The sequence below is a fragment of the Setaria viridis genome, chromosome 9, assembly GCF_005286985.2.
Source record: "Setaria viridis chromosome 9, Setaria_viridis_v4.0, whole genome shotgun sequence".
NCBI classification, from domain to species: Eukaryota; Viridiplantae; Streptophyta; class Magnoliopsida; order Poales; family Poaceae; genus Setaria; species Setaria viridis.
Genome location: NC_048271.2, coordinates 43108765 through 43122625, shown reverse-complemented (window position 1 = coordinate 43122625; position 13861 = coordinate 43108765). Strand labels below are relative to the sequence as shown.

Sequence of the window (13861 nt, the reverse complement as noted above, 5' to 3'; positions counted from 1 at the left end):
TGCCTAGGACACAAATGTCGGGCATACACCCCAGGTCCCCGACAACAAGAGTTGGATGTCATACAATGGTGCAAAGTTGGAGGGCTAAAATATCCTATTTTAAGAAAGATTGCACGTCATATCCTTACAATTCCTATGACAACAATGGCATCTGAGTCGGTCTTTAGTACTGATGGGAGAATTATTAGTCCACATTGTAGTAGACTTGCACCATCAGTGGTAGAAGCACTTATGTGTATGCAAGCTTTGTCTCGTACCGACATGTTAGTTAAATGATCTAATGTCTAACAACAGTTCAATATTTGTTTCGTTTCTTAACTAATTTGTGAATTCTTTATTTGTCATTATAGGATCCCAGTCCACTTTTTTTCTGCATTGATGACTAATCTTGACGAGGAAGATGAAGATATGGTAATGATGTTTCATTCTTGAACAATTCAACTTGGTCCCACTAGTCTCCTGACATTCGAGTATTTAACTTATTTCTTGTTTTTACTTATTCAGGATGAACCTGAATCAACTGTTGTTGATTAATAAACTGCAACAACAAATGAAACCATCAAGACTTCGGAAGCTCATTGCCTCATTCTATTGCTTAAGGACTCGTGTTACTGCTCATTTCTATTTGGTCTAGGAACTCATGTCTTGTAATGATCTTTTATTATGTTACTGGAACTTGGAAGCTATCAAGCTAGATTACGATTAACTGCTTATTTTGTTAAGCAAGGTCACAATAACTTTATTATTGTGTGACTAATAACTGTGGTTAGATATTTGTATTGTGTGGTAGCTTGATTAATTAGTAGTATTGCTATCCCTATTTTATTTCTGTATGACTGTATCTGTGATCTGTCACTATCTTGCTTAGGTTTCGGACCGTCGAGTTTCAGGAGATCTGCAGGGTTCAGAGGTGGGTGCACATTGTCACCCGAAATGAGGTTCGGAGCCGAAGCGGATTTTATTCTCGAGTTTTTGGGATGGGTCCGCGGAAGCTCCGCCCGACCCGACCTGCCCCGTTGCCATCCCTACCCATCGTCTACCCCTCACATCCCATCCCATCCCATTTTGGCTCTCCTCTTCCGTCACTCCTCCCTCCTCCTCCTCCTGCGCCCCCACTATTTATACCCCCAAGCCGATGCGCCGCTCCGGTGGCACCGCCATCGTCGCCGTCGTCGTGCCGCCGTAGGCCGCCCGCCCGTCCGCCATTTTTCCCCCGCCCCACAATCGCAGGTGAGACAGAGACGGGGAGCATGGCGTCGGAGCCCGTGGCGCGGGCGGTGGCCGAGGAGGTGGCGCGGTGGGGGGCGATGCGCCAGACCGGGGTCAGCCTGCGCTACATGATGGAGTTCGGGGCGCGGCCCACGGAGCGGACCCTCCTGCTCGCCGCGCAGTTCCTGCACAAGGAGCTCCCCATCCGCATCGCGCGCCGCGCGCTCGACCTCGAGTCGCTCCCCTTCGGCCTCTCCAGCAAGCCCGCCATCCTCAAGGTTGATTTCCTGCCCCCATGCGTCCTCCTCGCTTCTGGATTCTCTCGTGGCGGCCGGACCGGCCTGATTTGGGCCGGTTGCGCATGCGGGGTCGATTTGTTCGTTTGTACTTTGTTGCGCGGGGCGGTTCCCTTCCTCGCTTCTTCGTTCATGTGGATAGCTTCGGACATCTTGCTTGCGGCCTAGCTCGATCTGCACATCTTATTTTTTTGCGACTGAAGGGTTTGTTTCGTTTTTCGCGAACGATCGATTTGCCACTTGTTTATCTCCTAGGATGTTGACAATTTAATAATATTTCTTTTAGGATTCGGTGCTCTGTTCCTAGATTTTGTATGAGTGGACGTGCCATTGCTAAAGTTTAGTCGGCTAATGGACCGTGGTGCTAAATTTTAGCCTCTGTTTGGATCCGTGCATGATGCTTTTGTCTCCCTGCTCTCCTCCCGTGCGTCCTGGTCCCCTCCCTGACCACCCGCGTGCTCTCTGCTTGCCAAGCTGCTATGCTGCTCTGCTTGCTAATGCTCTGCTTGCCAAGCTGCTATACAATTTCAGAATGCCAACCTTTAACATAAATTACAGCCCCTAGGAGAAGAAGCCACCGAGATTGGAGGACGGCACTGTGGAATCCCCGTGGAAGAAGAAGTCCACGAAGCCCTCGCCGTCCTGCAGCCCATGTGGTTCCATCTCCGGTGACGGAGAACTGGGCTGGGCGAGGGGAGGAGGGAGGGTGCTGCGGCGCGAGTAGCGGCGGGGAGGAGCTAGCGGTGATGGCAGTGGCGGTGTGGAGCACACGGCAGCGGCGGCGGGGAGGAGCACGGACGGTGGCGGGGGAGGAATCCACGGTGGCGTGTGGCGAGGGAAGGAGGGAGGGCGCCGTGGTGCGGCTAGCAGCGGGGAGGAGCACGTGGCGGCGGCGGCATCTCGCGAGGGGGAGGGCGACGCGCGAGGATAGGATAAGGTTGGCAGGGGTATTTCGGTCTTTTCGCGAGTTCCAGGTGCCCGTTAGCACCTATGAGCACCTCCCCACCAGCTAATGCTTTTGCATCTTTTTGGAGGTGGGCTAAAGTTTAGCCCTCCCCATTAGCACTCCTGTTTGGATGTGTTAATGCATAAAGGTGCTAAACTTTAGCACTTTCACCCATTAGCACTTGGATCAAACAGGCCCTAAATATATAATAATGTGCCATTCCATTTTATGTTTGTTGCCGGTTCCTGCCTTCTTGGGAAGAACAGGAAGGATGGCCGCTATTACTGTTGAGATGGTCCCGTTTCGCAGATACCCCTTTTTTTATCCTATTCCTGAGTTATCTGCCTTTTGCAACCTTTCTGAGCCTCAGATATTTGCGAATTAGAAATTGATTCCATTAGTCCCAATTAACATCGTAGTTGTCATGTCATTTTCGGTCTCTCCCTTTCACTAAACTACATCATCAGATCATTTTTTTTCAATTCCAGCCGGCTTTGTTTAAGAATTGCTTTCGGGTCTTGTAGGTGCAGCATAGTTGTATTCTAGAATGATGAAGAAATTTGGAGCATTCCTACCTGCCAACTTGCTTAAATTCATTTGGATCTTTTTCTAATCCTATTCAGAAGCACCTGATCTCTCAAGTTGCAAATATTCAAAAGAGGAATTCACAGAGTCCAAACCAGCTAGCAGCTTCTTGCAGATCAAAATATACATTTGCATGTCTAACTTTTGGTCTGTTTGCCTCTGTGAAGGTGAGAGATTGGTACGTGGATTCATTCCGTGACATCCGGTCCTTCCGGGAGGTGAGAAGCCAGGAAGATGAGCTCGCATTCACCCAGATGATCAAAATGATTAGGGTGCGGCACACCAATGTGGTGCCCACAATTGCATTGGGTGTGCAGCAGCTGAAGAAGGACTTGGGCGGTTCGAAGGCATTCCCCCCTGGAATCGATGAGATCCATCAATTCCTTGATCGCTTCTACCTGTCAAGGATCGGGATCCGGATGCTGATAGGTTAGTGAACTTAGCACTTGCACCTCTCTTATGTCTGGTCCTCAGAAAGGTGTATTGGTCAAGATTGGTAATCTAGCACTTTAGGTATGAATAAACTCTTGATTGGAAAGCAGTCTGTCTACTGCCCCATTTTAGCCATCCGCCATGAATGTTAACATTCACTGTATTGCTACTGCTTTCTTTCTTGACCAAAGGGTTTAGGTTGATCTGAGCTTTGCCCAAAGGATTTAGGCTGATCTGAGCCTTGTCCAAAGGGTTTAGGTCGATCTGAACGTTAACGTATCCTAAACCCTTGCCGAAAGGGTTTAAGTTGATCTGAACATTAATGTACCCTAAACCCTTGTCAAAAGGGCATCTGAGACTCTTATTCTGTCTGACATCTTGCTAAAAGCCTTTTCAGCCCTAGTTTATTTGGAAACTATAATTAGGGTTCAAACATAGGAATCATGATTTTCCACAGAATGTGGTGGTTAATAGTTAATAAATCAGTGTTTTTAGCTGGATACAGAAGTAACTGTTGTAACATTCTTCAGTATCTAGTAGTTAATGGTTACCCAATCATCCCATTCCTCCTTTTTAGAGGACAATGGTTGCCATGCGATTGTCGTTTATGTCGTCATTTAAAAAAAAAGAAGGAAAAATGCATCTGTGCTCCTGCTTTTGTCCTGATATGGAGTAACCATGTGCTGATTTGCTTGATTCAGGGCAGCATGTTGCTTTGCACGATCCTGATCCAGAGCCTGGTGTGATAGGACTTATAAACACAAAAATGTCGCCTATGACAGTAGCTCGAATTGCTAGTGAAGATGCACGTGCTATTTGCATGCGGGAGTATGGATCAGCTCCTGATGTCGACATATACGGAGATCCGGATTTTACATTTCCGTAAGTCCCAATTCTGAACTCTTGCTACCTGCCTTTGCCTTAATTAAATGTCATCATGCTTTACTTCAGGATTCGCATGTATCCCTTGTGACATTTGACCTTTTTCTTTCTCATCATTTTCAGTCGATTTCTTGCTTGACTTATTTATATGACCTTTAATTGCTATTCTTCTCTTATCACTGTGTGTTGGGAACTATCCTAGTTGTACTTTAACCTCTGTAGCGACTCTTTTTTTTTTAAAAGTCTGATTGTATTGTACCAGTCATTCTGTTGATAAAAAAGTATTATTGAACCACGGAGAGTCCCTGAATGACTTTCTGAGCTATTCTTGAAATCTTCTTTTCAGATATGTTACACCACATCTACATCTCATGATTTTCGAATTGGTGAAGAACTCCCTTCGTGCAGTACAGGAACGGTACATGAACTCTGATAAGCATGCACCACCAGTTCGAATCATAGTTGCTGATGGAGCAGAGGATGTAACTATTAAGGTGCGACTCTACCTAAGATTTACCCATTACATTTTCTGTTGGGAAGTTTGTAGTGTCAAACATGGTATATAAGTTTTTTTTTTCAAATGTTTTTATCGAACAAGTTTCAATTAATTTTTAATGTGTATATTAATTGTCCTTCCTTTGTAGGATGGGCAAACAGTATAATTTTAACTGTAGAGAATTAAACTCATGAGTTATTATTGTTAGGGTAATGCTGGCGTTTGTGAGTCTGATATACGCTTCGAAGATAAATAGACATTGTAGTAGAACTGTAGAAGAGAGGTAGTTTTGCAGCTGACCTTGACCTTGACACTGGACTTTCCTTGTCTTGCGTCTTGCCGTGGTTCCGTGATGGTAATGTAATGTCACATGTCAACCAAGGGAGTAAAGGAGATTTGAGGGAAATGGACTCCATTTATTTCTTGCTGGCCCAAGGATACAAGTCACATATTAACAGACATCAATCCGTGTGAGCTGGTTCTTTTTTTTTCTCCTGATTCTAGCCAAATGCAATTAACAGAGTTGTAAAATCAAGTGCCTTTGACGATGCTAACAGATAGCTACATGAAACTAATTAACCAAATATCCTTTTGTCAGAATTTTTGCTCTCATTAATTCTATGATATGCCACTGACATACTTGTATCTTCTGCACCTATATCAGCAAACTTCGTATCTTCTGTACCTATATCTGTCAACTTTGTATCTTCTGCGCCTATATCAGTAGACTTCAATAGTTTCGATTCTTCAGGATTTTGCATGAGCTTTTGGACTAATAACCCTCTTTTGCAGATTAGTGATGAAGGTGGTGGAATACCAAGGAGTGGCCTCTCAAGAATTTTTACTTATCTCTATAGTACAGCAGAAAACCCTCCTGACCTGGATGAACATAACGAAGGAGTAACTATGGCTGGATATGGTTACGGGATCCCAATTAGTCGACTTTATGCTCGATATTTCGGCGGGGACTTGCAGATCATCTCTATGGAAGGATATGGTATGTCCATACTTCACCTTTATGTTTATGTAATGGACATACAGAAGAATGCGGCCATATTCATCTTGCCCTTTGGTTCTCGTAAATCACTGTCAGAAATTCTTAACATTTAAGACCTTGGAAAGTTAAGCTGATTTGCTATACAGAACCTACAACTCTTGAAACTGACATGATGCTCAATCAGCTCACAGTTCACAACTACTGTATTGCTACATCGATTTCCATCTTGAAATACAGCATAGCTACACTCTGGGCATGCAACTGATCATTATTGCCTTTTCCCTTTTATGTAGGAACTGATGCTTACCTCCACCTATCACGGCTGGGAGATTCAGAGGAACCATTGCCTTAATCAATCGGGAAGAAGCCATTTCTGTAATTAGGACTCTATTGCTTTCGCAATTGCTGCGCTGGTATGCAAATATAGTTCCGAAGGCCAGCCAGCTCTATATAGTTCATCTGTTCGTGTTGTTGTACTCGGAAGCATCCTGTTTCTGTTTTCTTCTGCTGCTATAATTGTTAAACCTCCAAAAATAGTTGCCCTCGAGCACCTGAGGCATTTAGTTTGAGTCATGGGATTCATCATATGGCCATAAGTCCGTAACTGCAAACCTAGCAAATTTTCAGTTCCAGGAGTGTGAACTGATCACATCCTTGTGCGACATAGTATGAGGATTGAGGAATGATCTTATTCCACTGAAATCTAATGGTGAATGCTGATGTGAAAACGAGCCTACTCTCTGTAGAATTCCTAGTTCCTTGTTATTAGAACCAAATGCCCCACAAAAGATGTATTGGCTGGAGCACGCAATTTGAGATTGATTGTTTTTCACATGCTCAGTGTCAGACTGTCAGCCTGTTTCATCCCCATACGACCATATCAAAACCGGCTCCCGCCGCTGCCGTCGTGAGCTTTGAGCTTTTCGTGGCTCCCGCCCTGCGCCCATCAGAACTTCGTTGCTAAGAGCTTCGTTGCTAAGAGCAACTCCAAGAGTATCCTAAAAAATTCTTCCCCAAAACTATGTATTGGGGGTTCTTCCGAAAAAAATTTCCTCCAAAAACATATTAGTTCACAGCAGATCGCTAATAAATAGCTCCCAATATTTCAAACACAGGCCACGTCATCGTATTGGGCCCATCGGAAGGGACGCGCGGGCGTGCGGGAATCAGGATTGGGGAAGGAACGCCAACGCTAAAATATACGCGGTGGCAGGCTGTTTTTTAGCGTCACTAAAAAATTGGGGAAGGTTTAGGTGGATTGTTGGAGTTTATTTTTTCTCTCTTTTTTCCTAAAAAGGGTATTGGGGATAAGATTAGCAGCCTCTTGGAGTTGCTCTAAGAAAAGGAAAAATGGAGAACACTCATGCAAGTTCACGTCCAGGGGGCGCCGTCTTTTCTCCACATATGGCTGCAAGAAAATATTCAGAGAACAATATGTTCTTGGGCTAGGAGCCTAGGAAGCACAAACCAAAAAAGCCTGAATGTTGAATTTTTCGTTTGTACAAGTTGTCAGCAATCTACGAAATTAGTTCGACAAACTTGTAGTGAGCACTCAAATGTATGCCCATTCAAATTTTAAAAATATTTTAGTGAACTCACAAACAAATGTGCCCAAACGCACAAATCAGATAGATCTTTCCATACACGGCAACACGAAAGGAGCACGAATTGATCTGATCCATTCAATTTAACGAGTCGCCCCGTCGGTCTCCGATTCCTCTTGTTTTGGTGGAGGCGGCGCCGGTGTCCAAACCAATAAGGACTCGCGAACAGGACTGCGACTAGTTGGTCAGCAGCCTCCTATGGAGGTTGCAGGTTCGGTCCCAACTGGTATCCGTGAGTATGAGTATAGGATGGAAGTCTTGAGCGTGTGGTGTGCGTCTACGTGTAAAGTTCAGATAGTACTTCGAAGGCAAGACCATGAAAAGAAAAAACCAATAAGGATTCCACCCCGCCCGGCCCCGACGGCTCCACCACCGTCCGCGCCGCCGCCGGCGAAACCCTAAGCCAGCCCTCCGATCAACAGCGCATCGGACCCGCGGAGGGCAATGGGCGAGTGCGCGCCTGCGACGGCGGCGGCGCCGACGACGTCGAAGACGTCGGTGTGGTGGGACATCGACAAGTGCGCGGTGCCCCGCGGCCGCTGCGACCCGCACCGCATCGCCCACAACCTCATCGCCGCGCTCGCCGCCGCGGGGTACGCGGGCCCCGTCTCGATCGCCGCCTACGGCGACGCCGCCCGCGTCCCCCCGCCCGTCCTCGCGGCGCTCTCCGCCACCGGCATCTGCCTCAACCACGTCCCCGCCGGTATGGACCCTCTCCCTTCCCGCTCACTCCATTGCCGCCTAAGTGGAGCGCGTTGGCAATCGGATTCCCTGTAAAACTTATCGTATTCTTTTCCCCACCCTGTCGATTGCCAGGGAGCAAAGACACAAGTGAGAAGAGGATGCTTGTTGACATGTTGTTCTGGGCATTCGACAATCCTCCACCGGGCAATTACTTGCTTATCTCAGGCGATCAGGATCTATCTGATCTCCTTCACAGGCTTAGGATGAAGCGCTATGATATACTGCTAGTACGACCTCCCAATGCATCTTCTCAGGCGCTTGCTGCCGCAGCTAAGAAGGTTTGGCTCTGGGAAAACCTCACAGTAGGAGAGCTGCTGCTGCCAGAGCCGCCGCCTGCAAGAAGTGTGTTAGGTTGCAAGCTGAACGTGAATAGTTTGGATACATTGAAGTGCTCGCAAAGTAAGGTTTGTTCTGAACATGGTAAAGGTGATAGTAATGGAAAGGCAGGTAATCAAAATAGAGTGAAACCACTTCAAAAGTATGTGAAGAAGGCAAGTATTTCATCTACTCCTGCAATTACTCAAGATCGAGTAGTGCCAGCTGATGGAGTTTCTAAAAGTTATACAGGAAGCACATTGAGTGAGATAGACCCTGCTTCGTCATTATCATCATCAAGTAGCTCACTGGCATGTGCAAAGGCGGATACCTCAGTTCCACAAGAAACCCCTACTTTGTCCAAGTTGCCATCTCATAAATCTGTGTTGTCTACTCATTCGCAACAAATGGAAGCGACAAACAGATCTGTCCCTGGTGAGAAACCTAGCACATCGACGGAATGGGTGCTAAGAAATGCAACTCTTGATCTGGGTCCTACTAATGGTCATTATAATCAAATGTCTCAGCATTTAAGACCACAGAATAAGCTTCATTCTGAGTTTACAACAGGTGGTAATAAGGGAAAGGCAGTCAGTCAACCTGGGGTGAAGCCACCTCAGAAGTATGTAAAGAAGATGAACGTCACATTTGGCTCTGCAGAAAAGCAAGTTTGTTCAGTTAGAGTCCATGGCCGTCCTATTGGAAACCGTACAATTGAGATAGACCAAGCTTCTGTTTCATCATCGCCAACTTCTACTCCGTCCCATTCATCAGCTAAAAAACCTGTAGCTTCTGCTCATTTGCATCAAGTGAAAGCACCACATGAGTCCATCCTTGGTAAGAAACCTAGCACATCACTTGAGCAAGTGAAAGCATCACATGAGTCCATCCTTGGTAAGCCTAGCACACCGGTTGAGCAAGCGAGAGTAACACATGAGTCCATCCTTGGTAAGAAACCTAGCACATCAGCTGAGTATGCATCAAGAACCGTAACTCATGATTTTAATGTTAGTACTACCAATTGTCATCCAGCATGTCAGCAATCCCATCCTTCTGAAGCACAGAATAAGCTCCCATGTTACTCTTATATGGGTGATAGTGGTGGAAAGGTAGGAAATGAACACAAGCTCAATAAAGATCAAGTCTATGTAAGATGTATAAATGTTTCATCAGCTTCAGCAAGCAATGAAATGAATCCATTTAATGGACTTATTGATAATTCTAAAGGAATCACTTTGAGCTATCCAAGTCAATCTTTGACAGCAATACCAAGCTCTAAATCACTTGAGAGCGCAAAGGCGAATGACTCAATTCCGCTGTTATCAGCTCATAAATCTTTAAAGACTGATCATTTGCATCAAGATGGAGCAGCATCCGCTTTTGGTAACAAGATTAGCACATCATTTCAGTGCACAGGCAAAGATGAAACTTTTGTTTTTGGTGTTAGTAGTGGCCAGTACCACCCGACGTACCCGCAAGCCCAGTCTTCTCTGCTACCAGAGCAACATAATTCAGGTACTCATCCTCATATAGAGTCACCTAGAGGCAGCTCTGCTTCGCAATCAGTGGTGCATAATGGGGTTTCTTCTGCACAAATACAAACATGGTCCAGTGGCTCACCTTTTGATGGTTTGGATTATATGTGCATTGGTTTTAGTAGATTGAATATTTCTGAATGCCCTAGAGGAACTGCTGAGACCACATCTTTCCAAGGTGCACCTACTAATGATCCTTCTATGAAAATGCCAGATATTTCTGGACATCTTACAGGTTTTCACGATAGCAGATCATGTTTTCACCTTGGTTCTAACACCAGCTGCTATCTTAATCACTCTAGTGATCCTAAAAGTAGCCATCCTCCATGCAGCGATAATTGCGGAGCAGGGCATCAACCTAATCTATCCATTGACATGCAAAGTTACAGACATTCTGGAGATAAGCCAGAATATCTGCCAGATTCTCCTAGGAATGAAGGTACTATAGGAATAATATTACATGCTTTGGGCATACTGAAGACTGAAAAGATATTCCCTACAGAATCAAATATTGCAGACTGTATATGTTATGGAGAGATGAATTTAACAGGCTTTGATGTTAAGAAGGCTCTTGAACTGGCCATTCAACATGAAGCTGTTGTTATGAAGAAGTTACTACATGATATGCCACTATTTGTTGCAAAAGATGAGAGCCTCTGGAAATGTGTGAATGTAACAAATAGCAAAGCAAAGAATCCCATAGAGGAGCTAGAGAGAGTTCATAAGTACATATCATCCCCTGATGGTTATTCAGCAGTAAAGAACTCGCAGTCCAGGTGAGGCTTTGTAACTTCTGGTATGTGATAATCATTTCGTTTTCCATTCTTGAATGCAGTTACATACCTGCGTCTCCTTTGCTGGTAGGTACCAAGCTGCAACGATCTTGAAGAGATCGTGCTTGCAGCACTGTGCCCTCGGTGATATTCTCCAGGTCCTACATATTGTAATTGTTAGGAAAAAGTGGATTGTGCCCCATTCTTCAGGGTGGCAGCCACTGTCCATAAACACAACGGATATTGCAACTACTGATGCTACAGCAAAAGTTAAGTCTTGAATCTTTTCCTATGGTCATGTCAGATGGATATCTTTTGATGCGCTGGTGAGTGTTGGCTAGAGATCCACATTCATCTAGAGGTTTTGTCGATGTTGCCTCTGATCTTTGTTCTAGCCATCAGATCCCACGAGAGTAGTTTAGAGTTGGAGCAATATGTCAGTGTCAAGTGATATTTGTGTGCCAAAGAGCTGTGAATACCCTGCTGGCCCTGCCCCAAATAATAGGGAGCAATGCAGGTCCCAGTGTTTTAACATTTGCGTTTAAAGTTCTAAAGTTCTACTCCCTCCCTCCGTTACAAATTACTAGTTGTTTTGATTTATTCGTAATTTGGAACGGAGGGGGAGTATTTAGTCCTGACTTATTCGTAATTTGGAACGGAGGGGGAGTATTTAGTCATGACAGCCTGTGATGACTGATGAGCAAGATATAGGAATACAAGAGGGCTTTTGATGTGTCTCCTCAGTGGCCCTGGCACAATTGGCTGAAGCTAAATTTTGAACTTGCAAAGCTGTGCATCTCTTGATATTCTTTCTCGCTGAAGTGACTGTTCTGAAGACAAAGGTAGCTTGCAGCCACAGAGAAGCTGCTACCTGCTGGGTGCTGGCAGATGAAGGTAGCACCGTAGCAGCTGCTTCCCTGCTTCAAAAGTTTGGCCTCGTGGCCCCTTCAGTCTTCGGACAGTGTCATCTCATCTGAGTACTGTTGCACTGTTTGCAGAGTACAATACCTCAGCTGCACTTTTTCTGAGTGATGCAAAATTGTCTGATACACTCAACTTTTCTCGTGTTTTCCTCTTGTTCGTAATGCATCTCCTGTATGTGGGGGAGCTGTTTCATGCTCTTGGCTACTGTCTGTCTTGTCGGTTTGCATCAGCAGCGTGCAGCGATGATGTTCCATGTGCAGTGAAAAGACTGACAGGCAATTTACATGAGCAGCTCGGCTCACATTCTCTTTTGTAAATTTTAAATAGGATAAGGCACGCTAGGACAATCTTTATATAAGTTATATTATAAATAATAACGACGAAGCGGCTAGCCTGACAGGCAGATAATCAGAATTACAGACGAAAACCCTTGTGCTCTGCTGCTCGAGCCTAGACAAATCTACCAGTAAATGATCTTTTCTTATGGACGATGCTATCTGCAAGAAGGCGGCGAATGCTCAAGCTGAAGTGAGGTGAGCAATCATGAGTTCATGCCGCCCGCGTGCGGCGCGGACCTGAGCTCCTCCAGCGCCGCCCTCGCCTGGTCCTGCAGCAGGTCGATCCGCCGGAGGTACACCTCCAGCTCCCGGATCCGCTGCTGCCGCCACTTCTCCCCTTCCATCGGCAGGCCCGCGATAGCCGGCGGCGGCTCCAGCCCCATCGGCGCCGCGCCGCCGCCGCCGCCGATGCTCAGCATCGCGCGGACCATCTCCTTGAACAGCGCCGCCAGGATGGGGTTCTCCGCGGTGCTGCCGCCGGTTACGGCCGTTGCCGCCGCGGCCGCGGATAGCGCGGCCGGCAGCGCGGGGTCCATGCTGATGCCGCCCACGCCGACGCCGCCGTCCATGGGAGGCAGCCCGGGCGCGGGGAAGGACGGGAGCGCGTCCTCGGCCATAACGGGCATGGGCGCCTGGGGCAGCGCGAGCGTCTCGGCGGCCGCGTCGGCGGGGAAGTCGCCCGTGCGGCGGCGGCGGCCGCGGCGGGGCCTGGAGGTGGGGGACTTGGTGGACTCCCCGTTGGGAGCGACGGCGTCGATGATGGCGAGGGGCCCGTCGTGGGCGTTGGCGCCGGAGGCGCCGCCCTCGTCGTCGGAGTCGCGGCCGTGCTTGTCGGAGTCGGGGCGCCAGATGGTGCGCGCGATCTCGAAGATGGCCTGCTCGTGCGGGGAGCGGAAGGTGAATCCGGCCCCGGCGACGCGGAGGCGCTCGACGCAGTTGCGGTACTTGCGCTTGAGGCGGCGGATCTTCTCGACGAGCTGGTTCTTGGTGAAGCCGGTGTGGAGGCGGCGGCGCATGTCCTCGTAGAAGGGGGTGGTGTCGTACTGGTGGGAGGCGAAGGAGGTGCCCCGCTGCGCGGTGAACTCGGCGAAGGCGCGGAGGATGACGATCTCGTCCTCGTCCGTCCACAGCCGCTGGAAGAGCGGGCGGCGCTCCCCGGCGGAGGCGGGCGCGGCGGCGGTGGCGGCGGAGGCGGGCGCGGCGGGAGGGGAGGAGAAGACGGGGGTGGGGTGGGGGTCGACGGGGAAGTCGAGGTCGTCGGAGTCGCCGTTGCCGTAGGCGTCGGCGTCCGGGAAGGAGGAGGATACCATGGCGCCGGCGGCGGAGGGGTCGTCGACGGTGGGGAACATTAGATCGGATCGGATCGGGGTCGGAGGAGAGGGGGGTGGGGGGATCGATCGGCTCGAGTCGTGGGGGCGCTAGGGTTGGGGTTTTCCGGTGGACTGGGCTCGAGCTTGCGCTCGGGTGGGGTGCGTTTTGGGTTGGGTTAAGCCAGCCAGCCAGCCTAGGCGGACTTGGACTGCGGCATGGTGCGGGCGGACGCGTGAGTTGGTTGCGCCACGACTGAAAAGTGGGCCCGTTCTCCAGGGATGGAGGCGGAGATTGCGACGGGTTGAACTATTTTCCGGCTTTCCGCGCACACTTTTTTTTGTACCTTCGGTCTACACGTGACAGCGCCGCGCGTTGTGCGAGGGAGGCGGCGGTGGCAAGAGATCCTCATTTGCAACTTCGAACTCCTATTGTTATCGAGTGCAAACAAGTGCCGATAAAAAAAAAAGTACAAAC

General features: G+C 48.1%; 3 protein-coding genes across 3 annotated transcripts; 2 read left to right on the top strand and 1 right to left on the bottom strand.

Moving 5' to 3' along the window:
• Positions 1–1053: 1053 nt before the first annotated feature.
• LOC117839512 (pyruvate dehydrogenase (acetyl-transferring) kinase, mitochondrial) lies at positions 1054–6428 on the top strand. The gene is made up of 6 exons (XM_034719855.2): positions 1054–1487; positions 3204–3465; positions 4170–4350; positions 4697–4844; positions 5639–5843; positions 6137–6428. The coding sequence occupies exons 1-6, from the start codon at positions 1251–1253 to the stop codon at positions 6193–6195; spliced, it is 1092 nt and encodes a 363-aa protein (XP_034575746.1). The 5' UTR covers positions 1054–1250; the 3' UTR covers positions 6196–6428.
• Positions 6429–7645: 1217 nt separating this feature from the next.
• On the top strand, positions 7646–11936 carry LOC117837903 (uncharacterized). Its single transcript, XM_072290623.1, has 3 exons — positions 7646–8150; positions 8264–10817; positions 10906–11936. The coding sequence occupies exons 1-3, from the start codon at positions 7892–7894 to the stop codon at positions 11093–11095; spliced, it is 3003 nt and encodes a 1000-aa protein (XP_072146724.1). The 5' UTR covers positions 7646–7891; the 3' UTR covers positions 11096–11936.
• A 141-nt stretch (positions 11937–12077) lies between these two features.
• On the bottom strand, positions 12078–13581 carry LOC117837905 (probable transcription factor At5g28040). The gene has a single exon (XM_034717713.2). It carries the CDS (start codon positions 13423–13425, stop codon positions 12280–12282), a length of 1146 nt encoding a protein of 381 aa, XP_034573604.1. The 5' UTR covers positions 13426–13581; the 3' UTR covers positions 12078–12279.
• Between the last annotated feature and the right edge of the window lie 280 nt (positions 13582–13861).

Excerpts from the sequence above, each read along its gene's own strand:
- LOC117839512 (XM_034719855.2), top strand. The coding sequence starts at position 1,251 with ATGGCGTCGGAGCCCGTGGCGCGGGCGGTGGCCGAGGAGGTGGCGCGG. Across the intron at positions 4,351-4,696 it reads GATCCGGATTTTACATTTCC|ATATGTTACACCACATCTAC; the intron begins GTAAGTCCCAAT and ends TCTTCTTTTCAG. Across the intron at positions 4,845-5,638 it reads CAGAGGATGTAACTATTAAG|ATTAGTGATGAAGGTGGTGG; the intron begins GTGCGACTCTAC and ends CCTCTTTTGCAG.
- LOC117837903 (XM_072290623.1), top strand. The coding sequence starts at position 7,892 with ATGGGCGAGTGCGCGCCTGCGACGGCGGCGGCGCCGACGACGTCGAAG. Across the intron at positions 8,151-8,263 it reads CCTCAACCACGTCCCCGCCG|GGAGCAAAGACACAAGTGAG; the intron begins GTATGGACCCTC and ends GTCGATTGCCAG. Across the intron at positions 10,818-10,905 it reads GTAAAGAACTCGCAGTCCAG|GTACCAAGCTGCAACGATCT; the intron begins GTGAGGCTTTGT and ends CTTTGCTGGTAG.
- LOC117837905 (XM_034717713.2), bottom strand. The coding sequence starts at position 13,425 with ATGTTCCCCACCGTCGACGACCCCTCCGCCGCCGGCGCCATGGTATCC.